General features: G+C 43.7%; 1 protein-coding gene across 7 annotated transcripts in view; it reads left to right on the top strand.

The window, feature by feature from the left end:
* The first annotated feature begins 3,683 nt into the window (after positions 1-3,683).
* The window catches only part of pcdh19 (protocadherin 19), a 62,521-nt gene continuing 47,573 nt past the window's right edge, over positions 3,684-18,631 (top strand). For 3 of the 7 annotated variants that reach the window (XM_010903669.3, XM_010903668.3, XM_020046033.3), the window contains exons 1-2: positions 3,684-6,937; positions 9,974-10,328. In XM_010903669.3, the coding sequence (XP_010901971.1) occupies positions 4,791-6,937; positions 9,974-10,328 (2,502 nt within the window). In that variant the 5' untranslated portion in view covers positions 3,684-4,790. The remainder of the gene's footprint in view (positions 6,938-9,973; positions 10,329-18,631) is intronic. The other 4 variants (XM_010903671.3, XM_010903670.3, XM_010903673.3 and 1 more) reach the window with 3 other exon arrangements.

The raw sequence follows: 18,631 nt of genomic DNA, 5'->3' as shown, positions 1-18,631 counted from the left end.
TTTGTCCAGAACATGCCACAGATGCTTGACTGGATTGAGATCTGGGAAATCTGGAAGCCAAGTCAACACCTTGAATTTGTTGTGTTACTCAAACCATTCCTGAACACATTATCCTGCAGAAAGAAGCCAATGTCATTAGGGAATACTGTTGCCATGAAAGGTGCACATGGTTTGCAACAATGCTTAGGTAGGTGGTAACATCCACATGAACGGCAGGACCCAAGGTTTCCCAGAAGAACATTCCCCAAAGCATCACATTGCCTCCGCTGGCTTGCCTTCTTCCCATAGTGCATCCTGGTGCCATGTGTTCTCCAGCTTAGCGACGCAAACGCACCCGGCCATCCACGTGATATAAAAGAAAACGTGATTGATCAGACCAGGCCACCTTCTTCTATTGCTCTGTGGTCCAGTTCTGCTCATGTGCCCATTGTAGGCTTTTGGCAGTGGACAGGGGTCAGCATGGGTACCCTGACTGGGCTGCGGATATGCTGCCCCATACACAACAAACTGCAATGCACAAGCATTAACCTTTTCAGCAATTTGAGCTACAGTAGCTCGTCTGTTGGATCGAACCACATGGGCCAGGCTTCGCTCCCCATGTGCATCGATGAGCCTTGGCCGCCCATAACCCTGTCGCCGGTTCACAGTTTTTCCTTCCTTGTACCACTTTTGATAGGTACTGGCCACTGCAGACTGTGAACACCCCACAAGGGCTGCAGTTTCGGAGATGCTCTGACGCAGCCGCCATCACAATTTGGCCCATGTCGAAGTCGCTCAGATCTTTATGCTTGCCTATTTTTCCTGCTTCTAATACATCAACTTTGAGGACAGAATGTTCACTTGCTGCCTAATATGTTCCACCCACTGACAGGTGCCATGATAACAAGATTATCAGTGCTATTTACTTCACCTGTCAGTGTTCATAATGTTATGGCTGATTGGTGCCCTGTATATGTCCCACTTCCCATGGAGACGGACGTAGGTGGTGGCTAGCCTACTGACACTATCGATTCTTTCACCAACACCTCTCCTATGAAAAAGCAATTGTCCATAGCAACATGTACACAATTTCAAATGTATAACATCCTTGTTGGCTGATTTAAAGGCCTTAAAGCAATATGTTTTGTTTCTGGGTTTTTTTATGCGTTGTTGAACATTCTTTTAAATATGTAGTCTAAAAAGCCTAGAGTTAAAAGCCTCGCCACTGCCTATGGTTGTTTTAATTCCCTGTCCATTAAAAATGTATTAAGAGGATAGTGTATCTAGCCTCAGAATCTACACTGTGTCTCTTGTCTTGTAAAAGCAAGCACCAGAAATATACCCTAAAAGGCTAAGCAGAGAGATAGAGAGATATTGCTTGTTTTGCTTTCCAAGAAATCAGGGATAAGAGACTAGACTAGCCGCCGGTAGACAGTTTCATGTAAAATAACTGCATCCATTCATTCAAGTGCCTTCTATGTACACATACTGTTAAAGACCGAAAGGGATTATTGTGTTCAAAGAACCTCTTGCATATTTCACAAGCAATCAGTGTGGGCCTTTTCCACATTGGGATGTAGACTGTAATTCAAATATAACAGTTCTTCCACTCTGAAAGTGAAGGGCTGTTCAAGGCTTGAGAATAATACATATGCAAAGAGACTGAATATAGTCACAACTGTTAAGGTGGGTTGTAATCCAGGAATATGGCTAAAGGGATATCATAATTTTGATGTAGCTATGGCTTTTATTATTTTTTCCACATCCTCTCAGGTAAGACTGAATATGAAGAATAAAAAACATTTCTGTGCAATGGTAATATTTGTGTACAAATATGTTGATAATGAGAAAACCTAACTAAATAATAACATCCGATAATACAAACTGACAAAATATGTACAAACTGAAGAATAAATAGTGTACAATTTTTTTTTAAAGAAACATTCCGCTGAACTGTATGTTCTGCCATGATCGGAAAGATATGAAATGGATGAAACGTTTTTGACATCAATGTTGTTGGGTCAATGTCTATAACCGAACCAGGCAGCGAAAGGACGCTAGGTGTCACCCTTGTGACTTTAAAACCGGGTTACCCTCGAATTGGTCTGGGTTGTCTGCCGCCAAGTATAGCAGAATAGGAGAGCTGCATGGAGAGTTGAGAAGCAACGAAACACACGAGGGAAAAGTAGGTAAATGGTAAATAATTTGTATAGCACATCTAGCAAGTACAGGCCTCCGCGTTGCTGAAAGCACTTTGACACCCCTGTTTCTTCAACGGTCAGACTATTGAATCTTCAAAAGTAATTTACGGATAACAGCCAGCCAATTTGTATAGCCTACACATGACCATTTAAAATCACTGTACTTTATGTTGAATGAATATTTAACAACTGTGGAATATTTGCAGATGGGGTAGAGAAGATCCGAAATAACAGTTTAGCCTATTGTTCTCAGGTAGATTACATGTCAGTGAATGACTTGACAAGTTTAAGTTTACTACACTAACTTGCCTTTCCCGGGGTTAGCTGGCATGGAATATAAAAACATACTTTCAACCGACCAAGGATTGCGGAAACTTGTAATCCTTAAAGGTTCTGTCATTGTTTTTTATTAGTCCTATAATACAGCATGCCATTGCTAAATAGGTATTTAAACTCATTCTTGTTTTTGACATGATTATTATTTATATATATATGAGTGACCATGTCGTTTCCTTTATATCAGGAATAGAATGCGTGTGCTTTTGTGCGCAACTGACCGTGTCTTTCTTTGTGCGTGTGTTTGTGTACGCGCGTGTGTATATGCGCGCGTGCTTGCGGGGGAGATTGGGCTGCCTGCGACTACAAGCTGATAGTCTGTGTTTTATTTGCCCTGGAAAGCAATACGGACACGAAATGCTGCAAATGACATGCAAAATAATACTTTTTGCCGTTTTCTGAATACAGGTAGGTTACATCGGTAACGAACATGTCCTCAAATGACTGGTAATGAACGCGTCCAGGTTTTGCATGTCAGCCAATACCCACCTCTTTCTCAACAATGGTTTTCGTGCTATTGGATCCGCACCTGATCGTTTAAAAAAAAAAAGGTTCAAAATGACATAACTGATTCTACAATACGCAATAGCATACGTCCAGTAGGTTTTCCCGCTAAGAAGCAATGGGAATGGACACGAGAAATGTAACTATTCTCATATTCACGGACAGAGCCGTGGATACAAGGGATACACAAAAAAATGCCAATAAACCAATGCATACTTGTAACCACGTTTTCAAACTGCAAAATATTTGTTTAGAGTTAAGTTGTTTCTTAAATTTGTAATAAAACTAGCTTTGGCGATATTCAGATTACAGTTGAACTAAGCGTATGAGGCATTTATATCAGTGGGTACATATTTAATTCATAAATCAAAAATGGAAGTAACTAAGGAACTAAATAGTATATCAAATTGAATCAATATGACTAGAGTTCTAACCTTATTGATGTACGGTGGGGAGTTCGCAGACTAGCCTACACATGATATCCTACACATCGAGTGATACAGCTGTACAAGTGTGCAGGTAGTTGGCCGAGTTTCATTGCTGTAGTTCGCCCCACCCACCAGCAAATCCAACCCTCCTGTGTAACCTCCGATTGGTTGAGGGGATTGCGGGTCCAGAGACTGAGCGCTCCGCGCTGAGCTGTGCATTCAGCAGTGTGCACTATTGATGTGAGCGGAGCCGAAGTGCGTACTGGAGTGAACTAGCAACCCACTAACAACGAATGGTGCTTATTGCCTCATCCAGGGTGGATATGTTCGTGCATTTGGCTCTGCTACAAGCTTGAAACGAACGTCTTTTTTGTTGTGTCGGTAATAACATCCTTTTTTCTGTCAAGCTTTTCACACTGGATTAGATATTGACCATCTCTTACCGGGACGTGTTCAGTGTTTCCATGTATGAGATCCGAATACAATTAATTAGGCAAAGAAAGCTACAAGACTCGTGAGTGAAACATCTATCAGCTCGCCTGGAAATTAAAAGGTAGACGTGGACTTCACTGGTAGCTGTGTAAGACTCGTTATGGTAACATTATCAGTACAGTAGGCTACATTCGATTACTGGACTTAGGCTTTTTTCGGATTTTCTCATTGCGGATTCCTTTTTTTGAATGGATATGTGGTGTAATATTATTGCCCACTGAAGAGGAACATTGCTTACAACTTGAAAACCATTTCATTTGAATGGATGGAACGTATGCGTAAAATCCAATTTCTCTAAAACGCCTTATGATTTTGGTATCGGGACGGTGATGCTGGGAGTAATTGAACTGTCAATTTTTTTAGTCTGATATTTCATCTTCATTGAAACGATATATTTTGTTGGACGTGCTCATCGGAATTATTATTTTTATTTATTTTTAAATTCTATATCTGCATGGTTTCTCCATGCATAGAAATGGTTGGTCTATTATGTCAGTCGTGCCTATAGTTTGTTCGCTTGATATGAACTGCTCAGATTTACATGGGTGAATCAGTGTTTTGAGACAATTGAGAATGTTTTCCAAGCTCCATTATCCCCCAAATCGTACGTGTTGCAGTAGACAAGGGAATGAGGTTTATCTCAGAAGAGTACAGTGAAGTAAATAGTCTTAAGACCATATCTACATAATCGCATTTATATCAGATACGGGCTTTAATCGAAACCTATTCCCGGGGTAACTTTTCGATAAGATGAGCAAACTGGAAAATTGTGCACGTTATCTCTGACATGTGTAGGTGTGGGTGAACATAAGAGGTCTCAGTTAAATCTAAGGAAAATTCAACAGGTACAATGTACGCGAAGGAGATGGATTTTATACAAATTCTTTGGATAGTCCTTTTATGCTGGACTGGGGCTGATGCGGTTATCAATTTGAAATATTCGATCAACGAGGAACAGAAGGCTGGGTACATCATAGGAAATGTGACAAAGGACGCACAGACGCAAGGATTTGCCATTGCTCCGCGGGCACCGTATTTGCGGGTCATCTCTAATTCAGAGCCGCGATGGGTGGAACTCAGCCCAGCTGGACTCCTGCTCACCCATCAGAAGATTGACCGGGATGTTGCTTGTCGACAGACGGCAAAGTGCACTGTCTCTCTGGAGGTGATGTCAAACTCGATGGAGATCTGTGTTATTAAAGTCGAAATTGTGGATTTGAACGATAATGCCCCCAGATTCCCCACCAACCACATTGACATTGAAATATCAGAGAACGCTTCCCCTGGTACCAGGTTTCCTCTAGAGGGGGCAAGCGACCCGGACTCGGGAATCTTCGGTGTGCAATCATATTCGATCACCCCGAATGAGCTCTTTGGTCTGGAGATTAAGACCAGGGGAGACGGGTCCAAGATTGCCGAGCTCGTTGTGCAAAAATCTTTAGACAGGGAGACCCAGTCTCACTATTCTTACGAAATCAGTGCAGAAGACGGCGGGGACCCCCCAAAGATTGGCGCAGTACAGCTCAATATTAAAGTAATAGATTCAAATGATAATAATCCAGTTTTTGATCAGCCTGTCTATACAGTCAACGTCATGGAGAATTCTCCTATTAATACACTTGTAATTGACTTGAATGCAACAGATCCGGACGAGGGCACTAATGGCGAGGTTGTGTACTCATTTAACAGTTACGTCACCGAGAAAACGAGAGACGTGTTTAAAATTGACCCTAGAACTGGTATTATCACTGTAAATGGCCCTTTGGATTATGAAACAAAACATATTTACGAGATTGATGTCCAAGCCAAAGATTTAGGTCCCAATTCTATTCCGGCTCATTGTAAAGTGACTGTCAATGTGATGGATGCGAATGATAACCCACCTGTCATTAGTTTATTGTCGGTGAACACGGAGCTGATTGAAGTTAGTGAGAACGCGCCTCGTGGATACGTTATTGCTTTAGTGAGAGTCTCGGATAAGGACGCGGGCGCAAATGGCAAGGTGCAGTGTCGACTGCAAGGTAACGTGCCTTTCAGGCTGCAGGAATACGAGAGCTTCTCAACCATTCTTGTTGATGGCAGGCTGGATAGAGAGCAGAGGGACACGTATAATTTAACTATCCATGCCGAGGACAGTGGCACTCCCCCTTTACGCGCCACTAAGTCGTTTGTAGTGAAAGTCACCGATGAAAATGATAACCCTCCCCACTTCCTAAAACCCCATTATCAAGAGATGGTCCTAGAAAACAACCTGCCTGGCTCATCTTTGTTGGCTGTCTCCGCTGTAGACCCCGATTTAGGCATGAACGGCACCGTTTCTTACACAATCGTGCCAAGTGAGATTAAACACATGGACGTAAATACATATGTCAGTATAAACCCTTCAGGGCGTATTTATTCCATGAGATCATTTGACCACGAGTACACTAGGACTTTTGACTTCAAAGTTTTGGCAAGGGACCAGGGAAATCCATCGTTATCCAGTAATGCGACGGTGCGCATTGTCGTTTTGGATGTGAATGACAATACACCTGTTATGACCACCCCACCTCTGGTAAACGGCACCGCGGAGGTATCTATTCCAAGGAACGCAGGTGTGGGTTACCTGGTGACCCAAGTGAAGGCAAATGACTACGACGAGGGGGAAAATGGAAGGTTGACCTATACCATATCGGAGGGAGACAGGCCTTTCTTTGAGATAGACCAGGTGAACGGAGAGGTGAGGTCCACGAAGATGTTCGGGGAGCAGGCCAAATCGACCTACGAGATCACAGTGGTGGCACGCGACCACGGCAAACCGTCGTTGTCGGCCTCGGCTTACATCGTTGTCTACCTCTCACCTGACCTGAACGCACAGGAACCTCTTGGACCAGTAAATCTCTCGTTGATCTTCATCATTGCCCTGGGCTCTATTGCTGCCATCCTGTTTGTCACAATGATTTTTGTGGCAGTCAAGTGCAAACGGGATAACAAGGAGATCCGAACGTATAACTGCAGGTACTGAAAACATCTGTTCATACCCATCTCATTACCAGGGTTTCAGAAAATCATAACGGCCTATTGTTTTTTTTTTTTCCATAGGCATACATATAGTTTTTTATTCCTAAGACATACATATAGTTTATTTTCCATATAGGCATACATTTACTATACGCATATTGCCCTTTCACTGGTGCGCGTAACTGTGGTGTGTGTGTGTGTGAGTGTGTGTGTTTTGCTCGCAGTGTGCGCGCCCTCGTGTGCGTGCGTCCGTGTGTGTGTTTTTCAAGCTGGTAGTGAGTGCACGTAGTTGTTTTTCTAGTGCATGTTGAGAGCCCCGAATGTTAGGCGGTACCAAGGAATGCTGGTGCCTTTAATAAATGCAAATTGCTTATGGAATTAGCTTTATAACTATATGTTTGAACTGTCTCAATATTACTGTCAGGACTAATACTCTTGGAGTAATTTAAATTTCAGAACAATTTATAGAATTTTAAGGTTACTGAATTTAAATATATATTTTTTGAAAGCAATATAGAAGTTTTAAATGAGACAAAAAATAAAAGAACACTACCATAGCCTAAAATATCATTACGCCTGTAAGATCACAAGTTTTTGTAAATTATTTAAATAACATTACTTCTGTTATCATAATGATGTCAACAACAACATAATTACAATAATAACAACAATATGTATACTAAGAGAGTATAATAATGACACAGTTAGACACAGTTACAACTTACTAAAACTAAATAATGCACCTTTGAACTCATAGTCCCTCCACTATGACTGTGTCCAAAAATGGGGAGGGGGACACAGTTATCTTGCTCAATCATGATAAAAATATGCCTTTCTTCATCAATTTGTATAGCATCAGGTTCCACTTTGATTTTCAGTTGGATTTCCTTGTGCTGCATTACCACCAAATTTCCATATAAATTGCATTTGTGAATTTAACCGGAAGCTATTATCATATTTCATATTTTACATTAAACATAATTCTTGTTGATGTGCTGCTACATCCGTTGTGGCTATTGACTGACCCTGTAAGACTCCTCCATAAAGAAAATGCACAGCTCACAGTTAATGTCCTGGGGCAGAGTTTTCCAACTGCAGGCTTTGAGCAAACACAATAGCTCACATTTCCCTTGATTGGTCGGCAACTCCAATCAGGTGTCTCTGAGTGGGGCTTCATCTAAAGTGTGCTGTTGGGCTTAGACACAGAGAGAGGTTGGGCATTGCTGGTGTAATGGCTTGTCTTTTAAGCAAAATGTGAATGGTAACTTGTTCAAGAATGTTAATGTCTGTCAATCCATGTTCCCCAGGTATGGCATGGCAACTTCAAATATAGGGTTTCGTATCCTTTATGCCCCGAGGACTACATAAGGTTTACAAAAAAAAGATCTATTTTTGTTAAGGTGTGAACCTCTTCAGGCACACACTATAATGTATAATAGTAATTTCGGTCACTATTGATTTGAAATACAAAGCAATCATTGATTTGAACTATCATATAATTGTTGGTGATATATTCACATGTTGTTTCTCCAAGCTTATGCGATATGGATTTAAAGAGGGTTTCACCAAGTACAAATACCATATCGTCATTTAATCACCCTGTTGTTGCAAGCATTTTTCTGCATTGTCACACTAATAAGCATAGCCTAGCACATTTGCAAGTATTCTCCTTTATTTGGATGTAACCCTCAATGCTCTATAAAAATATATATTTATAATCAAAAATCAACACAATAACCAAACGACTATGTTAAAATCTAAATAATATCTGCCTAAAACCACCTGACGTCACCATGAAGTAGCGTGTCCCGTGGTAATAACATCCCCTTCCTTCTGGGTACTTTAACCATTATTGATGTGCAGTGTTCCTGTGTAGCTAGCTACCACCTTAAACCTGAACAGTGCTTATCTGCGATTTATTGCTCATTCTTTTTTGGTCTGGAAATTTCTCCTGTCGTTTTTCGATTTTAGGCCCAGAAGCACTTGAGAGAACAATGACTGTACAATCTTTTTTTCCCTCTCTGTCTCTTCCTTTCCCTACTGAGTATCGAGTGAGAATGAAGAGAACAGTATTGAGGTGCCCTGAAAAAGTCCAAGGCTAATATTACCATTTTCATTGTCAGAATGGATGCAAGGAGAAATAAACAGACCTGGACAGCATATTTTAAACAAAATGTTGAGACCACAGTGTAAATACTAAGGGGAGTCTTGCAGGGGTATTTCAGCGTGTGAAGCCGAAGCCTCCAGTGGCATGAGATGCAGGGCAGAAACAAGGGTAAATAACATGCTCCCCCCAACCAGCGCTAAAAATAAAGTCTTGCAGAGTGGGACACCATGCAAATGTTTGAGATGTTAAAAACACAAAGGAATAAGTCCGGGTCAGCAGGGATTCAAGGGTTCAGAGCACAAGCTGCTTAAAATAGGGCTCCTCTTAAACAGAATTCAAAAGATGGAGAATCCCCAAAAATGTCTCAGCAGTGTCTTTTCAAGGAATTCATTTTTTTCTCATTTGGAGTGATTAGAATCAAAATGCTCTGCTCAAGTAAGGAAACAGCCACTGATACTAGGCTCTAAATGAATTGGAATGTACAGTTCTCCTGCACTCCTTATCGCCAGTGAGCCTTGCCTGTTGATAAAAACAAAACGAAAACAGGGGGTGTTTTGAATATGATTGCATATTCCGGTTGGTGTTATTCGGAATAGCTTGTTGTTGCTGCTACGTGTGTGTGCCTGTGTGTCTGTGTGTTGTGTGTGTGTGTGTGTTTGCTTTTCGTGGTTTGGCATGTTTGTATTGTGTGCGCTTGTTGTTTGTGACATGTCCACAGTGCCTAGCATGCGGCGGTTGTAAACAAACGAGGGACGTCAGATCCACTGGTGGGTCGTGGGGGGGGGGGGGGGGGGGGGGGGGGGGGGGGCATGGCAGGGTGTGGGTTTGGGGGGGGGCGTGGGTGCCGGGTGGGAAGGCGCCTCCGGCCGAACGACGTGCGCCGGCGGGCTGGTGCGACGGAGCACTGCTTTATTGAGTCTGTTCAGTTTCTTCTACTTGCGCAGGGTGGCGGAGTACTCGTACGGGGGCCAGAAGAAGTCGAGCAAGAAGAAGAAGCTGAGCAAGAACGACATCCGCCTGGTGCCGCGTGACGTGGAGGAGACGGACAAGATGAACGTGGTGAGTTGCTCGTCCCTCACCTCCTCGCTCAACTACTTCGACTACCACCAGCAGAGCCTGCCACTGGGCTGCAGGCGCTCCGAGAGCACCTTCCTCAACGTGGACAGCCAGAACTCGCGCAACGCCGCGCCCAACCACGGTGGCTATCAGCAGCACCCCTTCGCCGGCGGGCAGGGCCCTCAGCAGCCCGACCTCATCATCAACGGCATGCCCCTGCCAGAGGTGAGACCACGCCTACGTTCGCTTCGATCTGTCCGCCAACGGGGATGGGGTGGGGTTGTACAGGATTCAGGTGGTTTGGCGTGGGGATGGGGAGTTGGGGGTGGGGGTGGTTAAGTCGTGTTCGCTGACCGTGGTTGGCGGTGTCTTGCGTCTCTCGTCGTCGGGCGGGTGCGGCGGGAATGCAGATTCTGTGACGGTTCACGAAGCTCGTATGTGCTGGAGACGCGCAGGGTCATGCTTCTAGACCCTCGGACGATACATGAATATGTGTGTCGTCGGTGTGTTTACTGTTTGTACACATTGTAATGGACATCACGGCATGCCAACGCCTTTCCAAACCGTTCCATGATCTCGTTCCATGTAACAAAATAAACACAGTCCTTTCTGGTACCCGGCGCTGACCTGTCTAGCATAGGATAGGGGCCGTGCCAAGTGTGAATTTGGAGGCCTGACAAAATGGATTATTTGGCTTCCGCCTACCTCCCTTGTTTTTGTGTGTGTGCTGAGTTATTGCAAAGGAACAGGAGCTTGAACACCTGCCAGATGCATTGACCCGGCTAATCAGCTCCACCACATGTCATTTTAGGTGCTAGCGGAAAGAATAATCAGCGCTTAAATGCTCCATGCGCGAACGGTACGAGCGGTGCACGCGTGCCAACCGGGCTCCGGTGTTAGCGATTCGGACGAGGCCGGGGCCCAAGTTTTTCACTCCTCGCCATCGTATTACAGAGCCATAGTTGGCTCAACGGGCAAAGGGTTGATTGTGTTGACAGAGTGGCGTGCGGCTAAAGACGGCAGTGGACTCGCTCAAGCGGGGTATTGAAGCTGACAGGAGTGTGCATCAACCGGCACATCGATTTTCACCTTTTTTCGCCAGTCTTTTGGATTCCTCGAACAGCCCCTCCAGCTTGACCTACTTCTATGCCTTCAGCTGGGTAGCGGGTTCCTCCACAGTCCCAAATGAAGCGAACCTCCAGACCCCAATCGCACAATTGATTACTACAGTCCCATTTCAGCTTGAATGGAGGCATGGGGTTGGGGGTAGAACAAAATCAGAAACATAAGAATGGTTGTCAATCCATTGATCTCCTGAGCACCTATTGGATAGTGCTGGGTCAATGACGAGGCTCCGCCTCCAGCCGTGCTGATTTACTGTAGGCTGTCCGGGATGGATAGATGGGTTGGACAGAAAGCGAGACGGGAGTGAAAAGGGTGAGAGAAGCAGTGGCGGTGCGTCTCGCGGTGGGGGGTGGGGGGGGGGGGGGTGTTGCTCCAAGCCAGATCCAGTCCTTTATGTACCCTCAGGTATCATCAGGGGTTATGGCCCGCTCTGTGAGGTAAACACAGGGATGCACTCAAGTCTGACTGGCTCTAAGGAATAACTGCGGTTGTGAAAAGGAAAAAGAAAATAGATTTGCAATACACTGTAAATGTGTCTGGGTTATTTGGGTTATAGATCTTAATGTTGGGATGTGTAGGTAAGGACATTTTCAATTCCCAGCGTGCAAATTAAACATGAGGGACAGGAATTACATTTACTCTCACAGGTTGCAAATGGCATTAGGCTGGAGGCCACGCCTCTGGTAAGATATTCCTCCTGAAAATAATGTATATTAAAAAAGGCCAAAGTGATGGTAATGGGAAAAAACAACTATAAGAGGTGGTTAAATAAATATCCTATTTATTAACAGGGAAAGACACAGGGTACAGACACAGTACCAGCGTTTTGGGCCCTGGAGGACATGTTCATAAAAACTGTCAGAAGGAAGAGTGAAACCCAACTGAAATACACAAGCTGCTTTCCTGGGGCTCTTTTATCCTCTACGTAACGAGGCCTGATTGGGGGCCGGTGTGCCACGTCAAGGGGTGGCAGGCAAGCTATGTTAGATAGGCAACAGCTGTGTTGTGTCGGCCTGATAGTAGTACTGAAGAAGGCAAGAGAGGGTGGGTTGGCTCGCGCCACTATATATATGTATATATATATATATATATATATATATACACACACACACACATTGTGTAGCCTACCTTTAAATAAAAAAAACACCTTTGCAACAAATTATGGTGTACTTTATTTGTTTCAGTCAATGAAAAAGAGGAGAGAGGGAGATAAATAGGACAGGAGATTGAGTCTGATGATCTCATAAGTGATGCCTTCAGATAGGGCCTAGTCAGTGGATGGAGAGGGAGGAAAGAAGAGAGAGAGAGGGAAGGAGGGAGGGAGACATGGGAGGAGGGAGGGAGAGGGAAGGAGGGAGACAAGGAAGGAGGGAGACCGGGAAGGAGGGAGGGAGACAGAGAAGGAGGGAGACAGGGAAGGAGGGAGGGAAGGAGGGAGACAGGGAAGGAGGGAGACAAGGAAGGAGGGAGACCGGGAAGGAGGGAGGGAGACAGAGAAGGAGGGAGACAGGGAAGGAGGGAGGGAAGGAGGGAGACAGAGAAGGAGGGAGGGAAGGAGGGAGGGAGGGAAGGAGGGAGACAGGGAAGGAGGGAGACATGGAAGGAGGGAGGGAGGGAAGGAGGGAGACAGGGAAGGAGGGAGACAGGGAAGGAGGGAGACAGGGAAGGAGGGAGAGTGCCTGGATGCCAGGTGTCTGAGCCCCACCACATTCTCATTTTGTCTGTGGCTGTTGATTGGCTTGATAAAGGCAAAGGGACTGCTTAACATGCAAGTGCCGTCGACGCTCCGCGTTCCACATGACGTTGACAAACATCCCTTTGACCGCGGCCCGCGCATATTTCCTGTGGGCCGGCAAAGAGAGAGGGTGCTGATGGGTAGTCGATGGGAGGGAGGGAAAAGAGGGAGCGAGAACGATCGACCGAGCTGGGAGAAGGAAGGGGTGGGGGCTATATTCATGTGGGTGTGCATCTCCCTAGGAAGCTGCGGCTAGCTCCAAATATTTATTCTCCCTGCTGACTTTTTGAAAGGACCGTAGCGCCATACCCTAACTTTGCTGTGAAAAAACATTTAAAAAAAAGAATACATAAATGCCGTCAAGTGCGATTACGTCACTGTTAATGTTGCGCTTAGACAAACAATGCATATGTGAAATGACCGGCAAAAGAGCCATCTTAGTTAGGAAGCCACTACTCCACATGTCCACATTTCCCAGAGGTCCAGCTAAGGCACCGGGACACTTTTGTAATTAGTGAGGCTTTTCCTCATCCCCAAAAATTGGCCTAACTCTGGCCCAAGGGCGCTTCAGTAATCATCCGTGAGTAACCGCTGTTGTACTGTTTTACACACCCGGGCCTCCGTAGTTGTGGTTTCCTAACCTACTGTGTCATGTCTTACCCGAGCCTTGTGGGAAAGATGGTATTGGGATAGGTAAAAACCAAAGACCTCACGTGTACGTAAGAGTTTATATAGGTGTCGTCACCTCCCAGTCAGTGCCGGTCATTGAAGGACCAGTCAGGTCTTCTGAAGATCTACAGTTAGCTGCAGAATTATTGATAATTTAGCAAGGAAATGCATGATAAAAATGTATTACACAGGAATACCATGTATTTTGAGTTTGTTTTCTAGGGTTTTGTTAAAAAGAGAACCAGTGGGCCACTTTTCCCAAAAGGCTTTGTACCCACAATCACATTGTGTGCAATATTCTGTCTTCCATGACTCGTGCAATCAAATAGAAGTCTCTGGGGAACCGCAGTCCATTGTCTTGAGAAGTAGCAGGGTAGCAGCACCAGTTGAGAGGTGTTTGGTTGACCTGCCTGTGGTTGTGGTTTCAGATTAAAAGACTGGAAGTCACTAGAGACTAGAGACATTTTCCATGGCTTAATTATACTAGACCAGTTAGTGGAAGGAGAAAATTAGACACTAAAGGAATGGCCTTTGGCTATAATGTGTTTTTGAATTGTTAATGCTTGCTACTTTGGCTTGGTTTTCCATCTACCTGTGATTCCAGATAATGAATATAACAGGAAAAACAAGTTACCTGGGGTATTGATTTGGTTTTTGCTTCCCTTTATGTGCATTATATATATTGGGTTTCATTAGGGTGTTTAATCACATGGAGAAAAAAAAGCTAGGCATTCTTGGACTACCTGGTGTTAAAGTGTTGGACCTTCTTTGGAGATACCCTATAGAGACCTTTATATGCGAGTTCACTCGTTTTTTGCCAAGTACTTCATTGCTAATTGAGGTAAATCAACATCCAGATGCTTCCATTCTGTAACCTGAAAGATGGCTACAACAGTAGCGATTGTAAACATATGGCACATGCCTTAAAGTTCAATTTCAGGCTTTCTGTAGTGAAACAAGAATAGGCACACAGGCTTTTGGCAAAACAAACGGCATTTCTCCGACTGTCTTGTATTTGTTCCTCCACCGTCATGGAACTCTGCACTGTAAACAAAAGCTAGCTAGCTACAGCAATATGCTAATCGCTAAGGGTTTTCTGATTAAGCTGGTAATAGCCTATGTGTGTGTATTGCCACAAGAGAGGCAATGGGGAGTCGTGCTGATTCCATATTCCACATGCTTACATTATTCCATGCAGTGAATTCACGTCAGGACAGAACGCATTCAGTCATGTCATGTTGAGTATGCAAAGTAGATGTCACCCTGTCAACATGTGCTAAACATCTGCTGGGCCTGCCAATCACCTCCCATTTCCCTGTCTCTTCCTCCCGACACGTTGTCATCAAGTCACCCTGAAACATGTCCTAATTTTGAGCTATATGGTTCCTTTTTAGCAGTAGAGCCCTATAAAGGGAATATGAATCCATTCTGCATGCTGATTTGACATTAAAAAAGATCATTAAATTACTGTTAGGAATGGAACATTTGAGGAATGAAGAAAGCCAGAGACATTTCCAAACACATTGCCTTGTCTCTGGTCATTAAGACTTGGATGCTCCATCTTCCCCGCTATTTAGTCAGTAGGCTTAGTGCTATTAACGCTCTTAGTTATCGTCTTGAGATACCGTTAATCTGATGGTGGCTGGTTTGAGATGCTCAAGATTTAGATTTAGGTTGTTTGGAATGAACCCAAAGCCCCCACCCCCGGCCATCTTTCCTTTTTCAGAGAAAAATGTCTGTCTTCTCTAATCGAGTCGCCTTCCTCATTAAGCCACCAACTGATACACATGTGACAACACATATGGCCGGATAATATGTTTCTGAATGACAGGAATTCGATATTTGCCATGACTCCTATTGACGAAAAAGAATAGGGCCTTTTTATTTCTCTACATTTCATCAGCCTAATCCAATTAATCATCGCTAAATCCTGTACACGATAAAGTAAAGGTCACAGCATGCTGTCTAGGCGAGGGGATTCGTGCCAAGAAGAAGGCTATAGTCAGTCTCCAGTAGAAAACCCTGACGAGGGAGTACCATTTAAACACTTTCAGTAAGAGATTTTTTGTAGCTCAGGAAGGGGAAAAAAGACCAATTAGGTGAAAAAAAGAAACAAAGATTTCACAGTGTCAACCGATGAATGCTTGGCTTGCTTGAACTTGAAACGTTGAAATGCTAGTGTGAGTGTCGAAGGAATAAAGGGTGAAGCTTTGCTTCATTTAAAGTCTCCCGTTCAGATGGATGCGAAAGAGTGAAGCGTCTCATCTCAAGTTCCTGATTGACTAACTGGCAGATGAGTGCGGGATTTAGAGCAAGAAAGGTTCAATTTGGGAGTGAGCCACAGATTTTAGGAACGCTCTTGCTATTTGATTGTCAGTTTATGCCAAGACAAATTAACCATCAGTCAGTCTGACAGTCAGTTAGTCAGTAATGGAAACAAACAAATATTTCAGCATTCATGCACAGTAGTGTGTGTCTGCCAATAGTCATGTCGGCCCAATTCATTTCACGTGACTTACAACCTGTGGCAAACCCAGAAACAGATTACTGAAATTAACCAATGGCATGTTTCTCTCACAGGTATAGACCTATACATTTAGCACACTCTCTTATCCAACGTACCTCATAGTTAGTGCTCACATTTTAACATCCTAAGCACTGTGATGGAAAGGGCAATGCCAAAACCATAGGCTTTGGGTCAACACAATGGTATGCAATGGTTATCCAGGTTTGACAGGCAAAAGCTAGTTCAGTATACACACCCTCGGTACTCAAACACTATTTGTTGTTCATCATGTGGGGGAGTTGTAGCTAATGTCACAATGACCCCAGACAGCCAATGACAGCATCCTTAAGCCATAGGCCGCCACCCTCTTTTCGTCAGGGATCAGTGCGTTCAGCCAACAGCTGAGGTGTCTTCTGAGTGACAGGGCCTGACATACAACATGTCATTGTAGCCCGCCCGCAACTTTGTGATAGCATAGAAGCACTCTCCACATCGTGACCAGGGGTGTGGTGGATGGACAGTAAGGCCTGGAATGGGGGGAGCAGAGAGGCAGAGAGAGTGAAGTGGGAGAGAAGGCAACTCAAAAACGGGAGAGAAAGAGAAAAATCCTGAACCTTATCTGAAGGTCTATTTATAGGAGCGCCAACGATTTTCCATAACCTGTATTAGTCTGGCTCTAAACACACTCTGTTTGTCTTCATCTCTCTGAAATACAATCTCTTCTGATGTGCAGATACAGTTATTATTCGGAAAAGCCCCATCATTTGTTCAGGGCGCAACCTATGTGAAGCCTTATAGTACGAGGAAAAGAAAATGGCTCCCTTAATGTTGGTTCAGCTTGCTAAACAGAATATCCAGTTCAGTAGAAGTACCTCCACAGAATGTTGCTTTGTACCTGAAAATGTTGAAATACCGTAGACATTCAAAAAAAGGCATATTTTACCTCCAACGAATTGCAGCCCTAACGGTAAATATGAGATGGCAGATGGTATGGAAAAGTAAGCACTTCATTTGCTTTGAAGAGTCAAACTTTAAGTGAAGGAATGCTTCAAGTAAAGCACATTAATTCACTTTTAGGGTTATATTAGCAGGATTTATCAACAAGCATGCTGACCAATCTTGTGGGGTCATTGCCACTTGTTGCAAATAAATAAATTGAGTACAAGCATCTTCTTGTTTCCAGATCCCTTGTGTAAAAGAAAACTGTACAATTATAATATGATTACAGTACACACTGTACCAACTATCCCCAGATGAAATTAACCTAGTGAATCCCTTCCAAACTTTTCAGTATATCCAGTAGTCATGACCAACAGAAAAACAACATCCTCAATTATAAATCCATAGCAATGTGAAACATATTACACATTTTACTCAATTATGGCTTGACTTATTGTGATCCAACCAGTGATCCATTACAAATGGCAAAACACATTTCGTGCGCAGACAAAATGAGTTTCATAATGATATCAGAGCACTACCAGTCATACATTAGCCACAGAAACCAGCCGAGCTCTTCTATAGATCCCAGAAAGGCAATAAGGCGATAATAACTTTGGGCCAGGACTTTATGTGGTAGAAGCGGAAATGACAGAAGAAGCCAAGAGCAAATCCTCCAAAAATAAATTAAGTAAAATGGACTGAAAGAAGAAGAGAAAGAGGTAGAGAGAGATGACGTTTATCAACGCAGAAGGGGGACCTCGTTACGCACCTTGTTAAGTCCTGCTAGAGATGCTGAGCTTGGACGTAATTAACCATTTAAATTAGTATCCTGCAGCCACTGATGATGCTTTTCAAATTAAAGCATGTGACACAAATATGCCACACTCGGTTTTCATTTCTATGCTATACCCTGTACTGTGGTAACTAGGCCTCGATTCCCTGGATACAAAAAGAAAACCTAAATGTTGTTCAAAAGGTTATTTGTGGAACCATTCAAATGGTTCCTCAAAGAACACAAAGAGGTAACCTGCCCATTTCATTTTGGAGCACCCATAAAAGGTTCTGTTTTGAACCTTTCATTTTTCAAAGGGTACTCCGTGGTGTGTTGTGGAATTACGACTAGGCCTACTGCAAAGGTAAGGCTGCCAATGATGCCAAAGATCATTGAGTTATCCACAGTGAGAGATCAGTCCCACCCCGCTATTTCTTGCCAAAGATCAGGTTTAGTATTCCAACACATTATTGAAACAGGAAAATAAAAGACTGCTCAAATCTATATAAATGCCTTGAATAGTGTCAACATATTTATTTTTATATGAGTGTGGATATATCTAAATCTCATCGTAATCTCGGATAAGGTTTTAAGTGTGGTATATATTTTGGGTCTTAAGCATTCCCTGCGGCTATCTGCTTGTGTGAGAGAAAACCAGAATACTGCTGCCACTCCTTTTCCAATCCCCTCACATTTTAAAGACAAGTCTTCTGAAACCAGCACTGGGGGTTGCAAGGAGCATAACACACTTTCTTCGAGTCATTCACAATTCATGTGCA

Source organism: Esox lucius, chromosome 4 (assembly GCF_011004845.1).
Source record: "Esox lucius isolate fEsoLuc1 chromosome 4, fEsoLuc1.pri, whole genome shotgun sequence".
Classification (NCBI taxonomy): Eukaryota; Metazoa; Chordata; class Actinopteri; order Esociformes; family Esocidae; genus Esox; species Esox lucius.
This window is presented reverse-complemented; position numbering and strand designations above follow the sequence as displayed.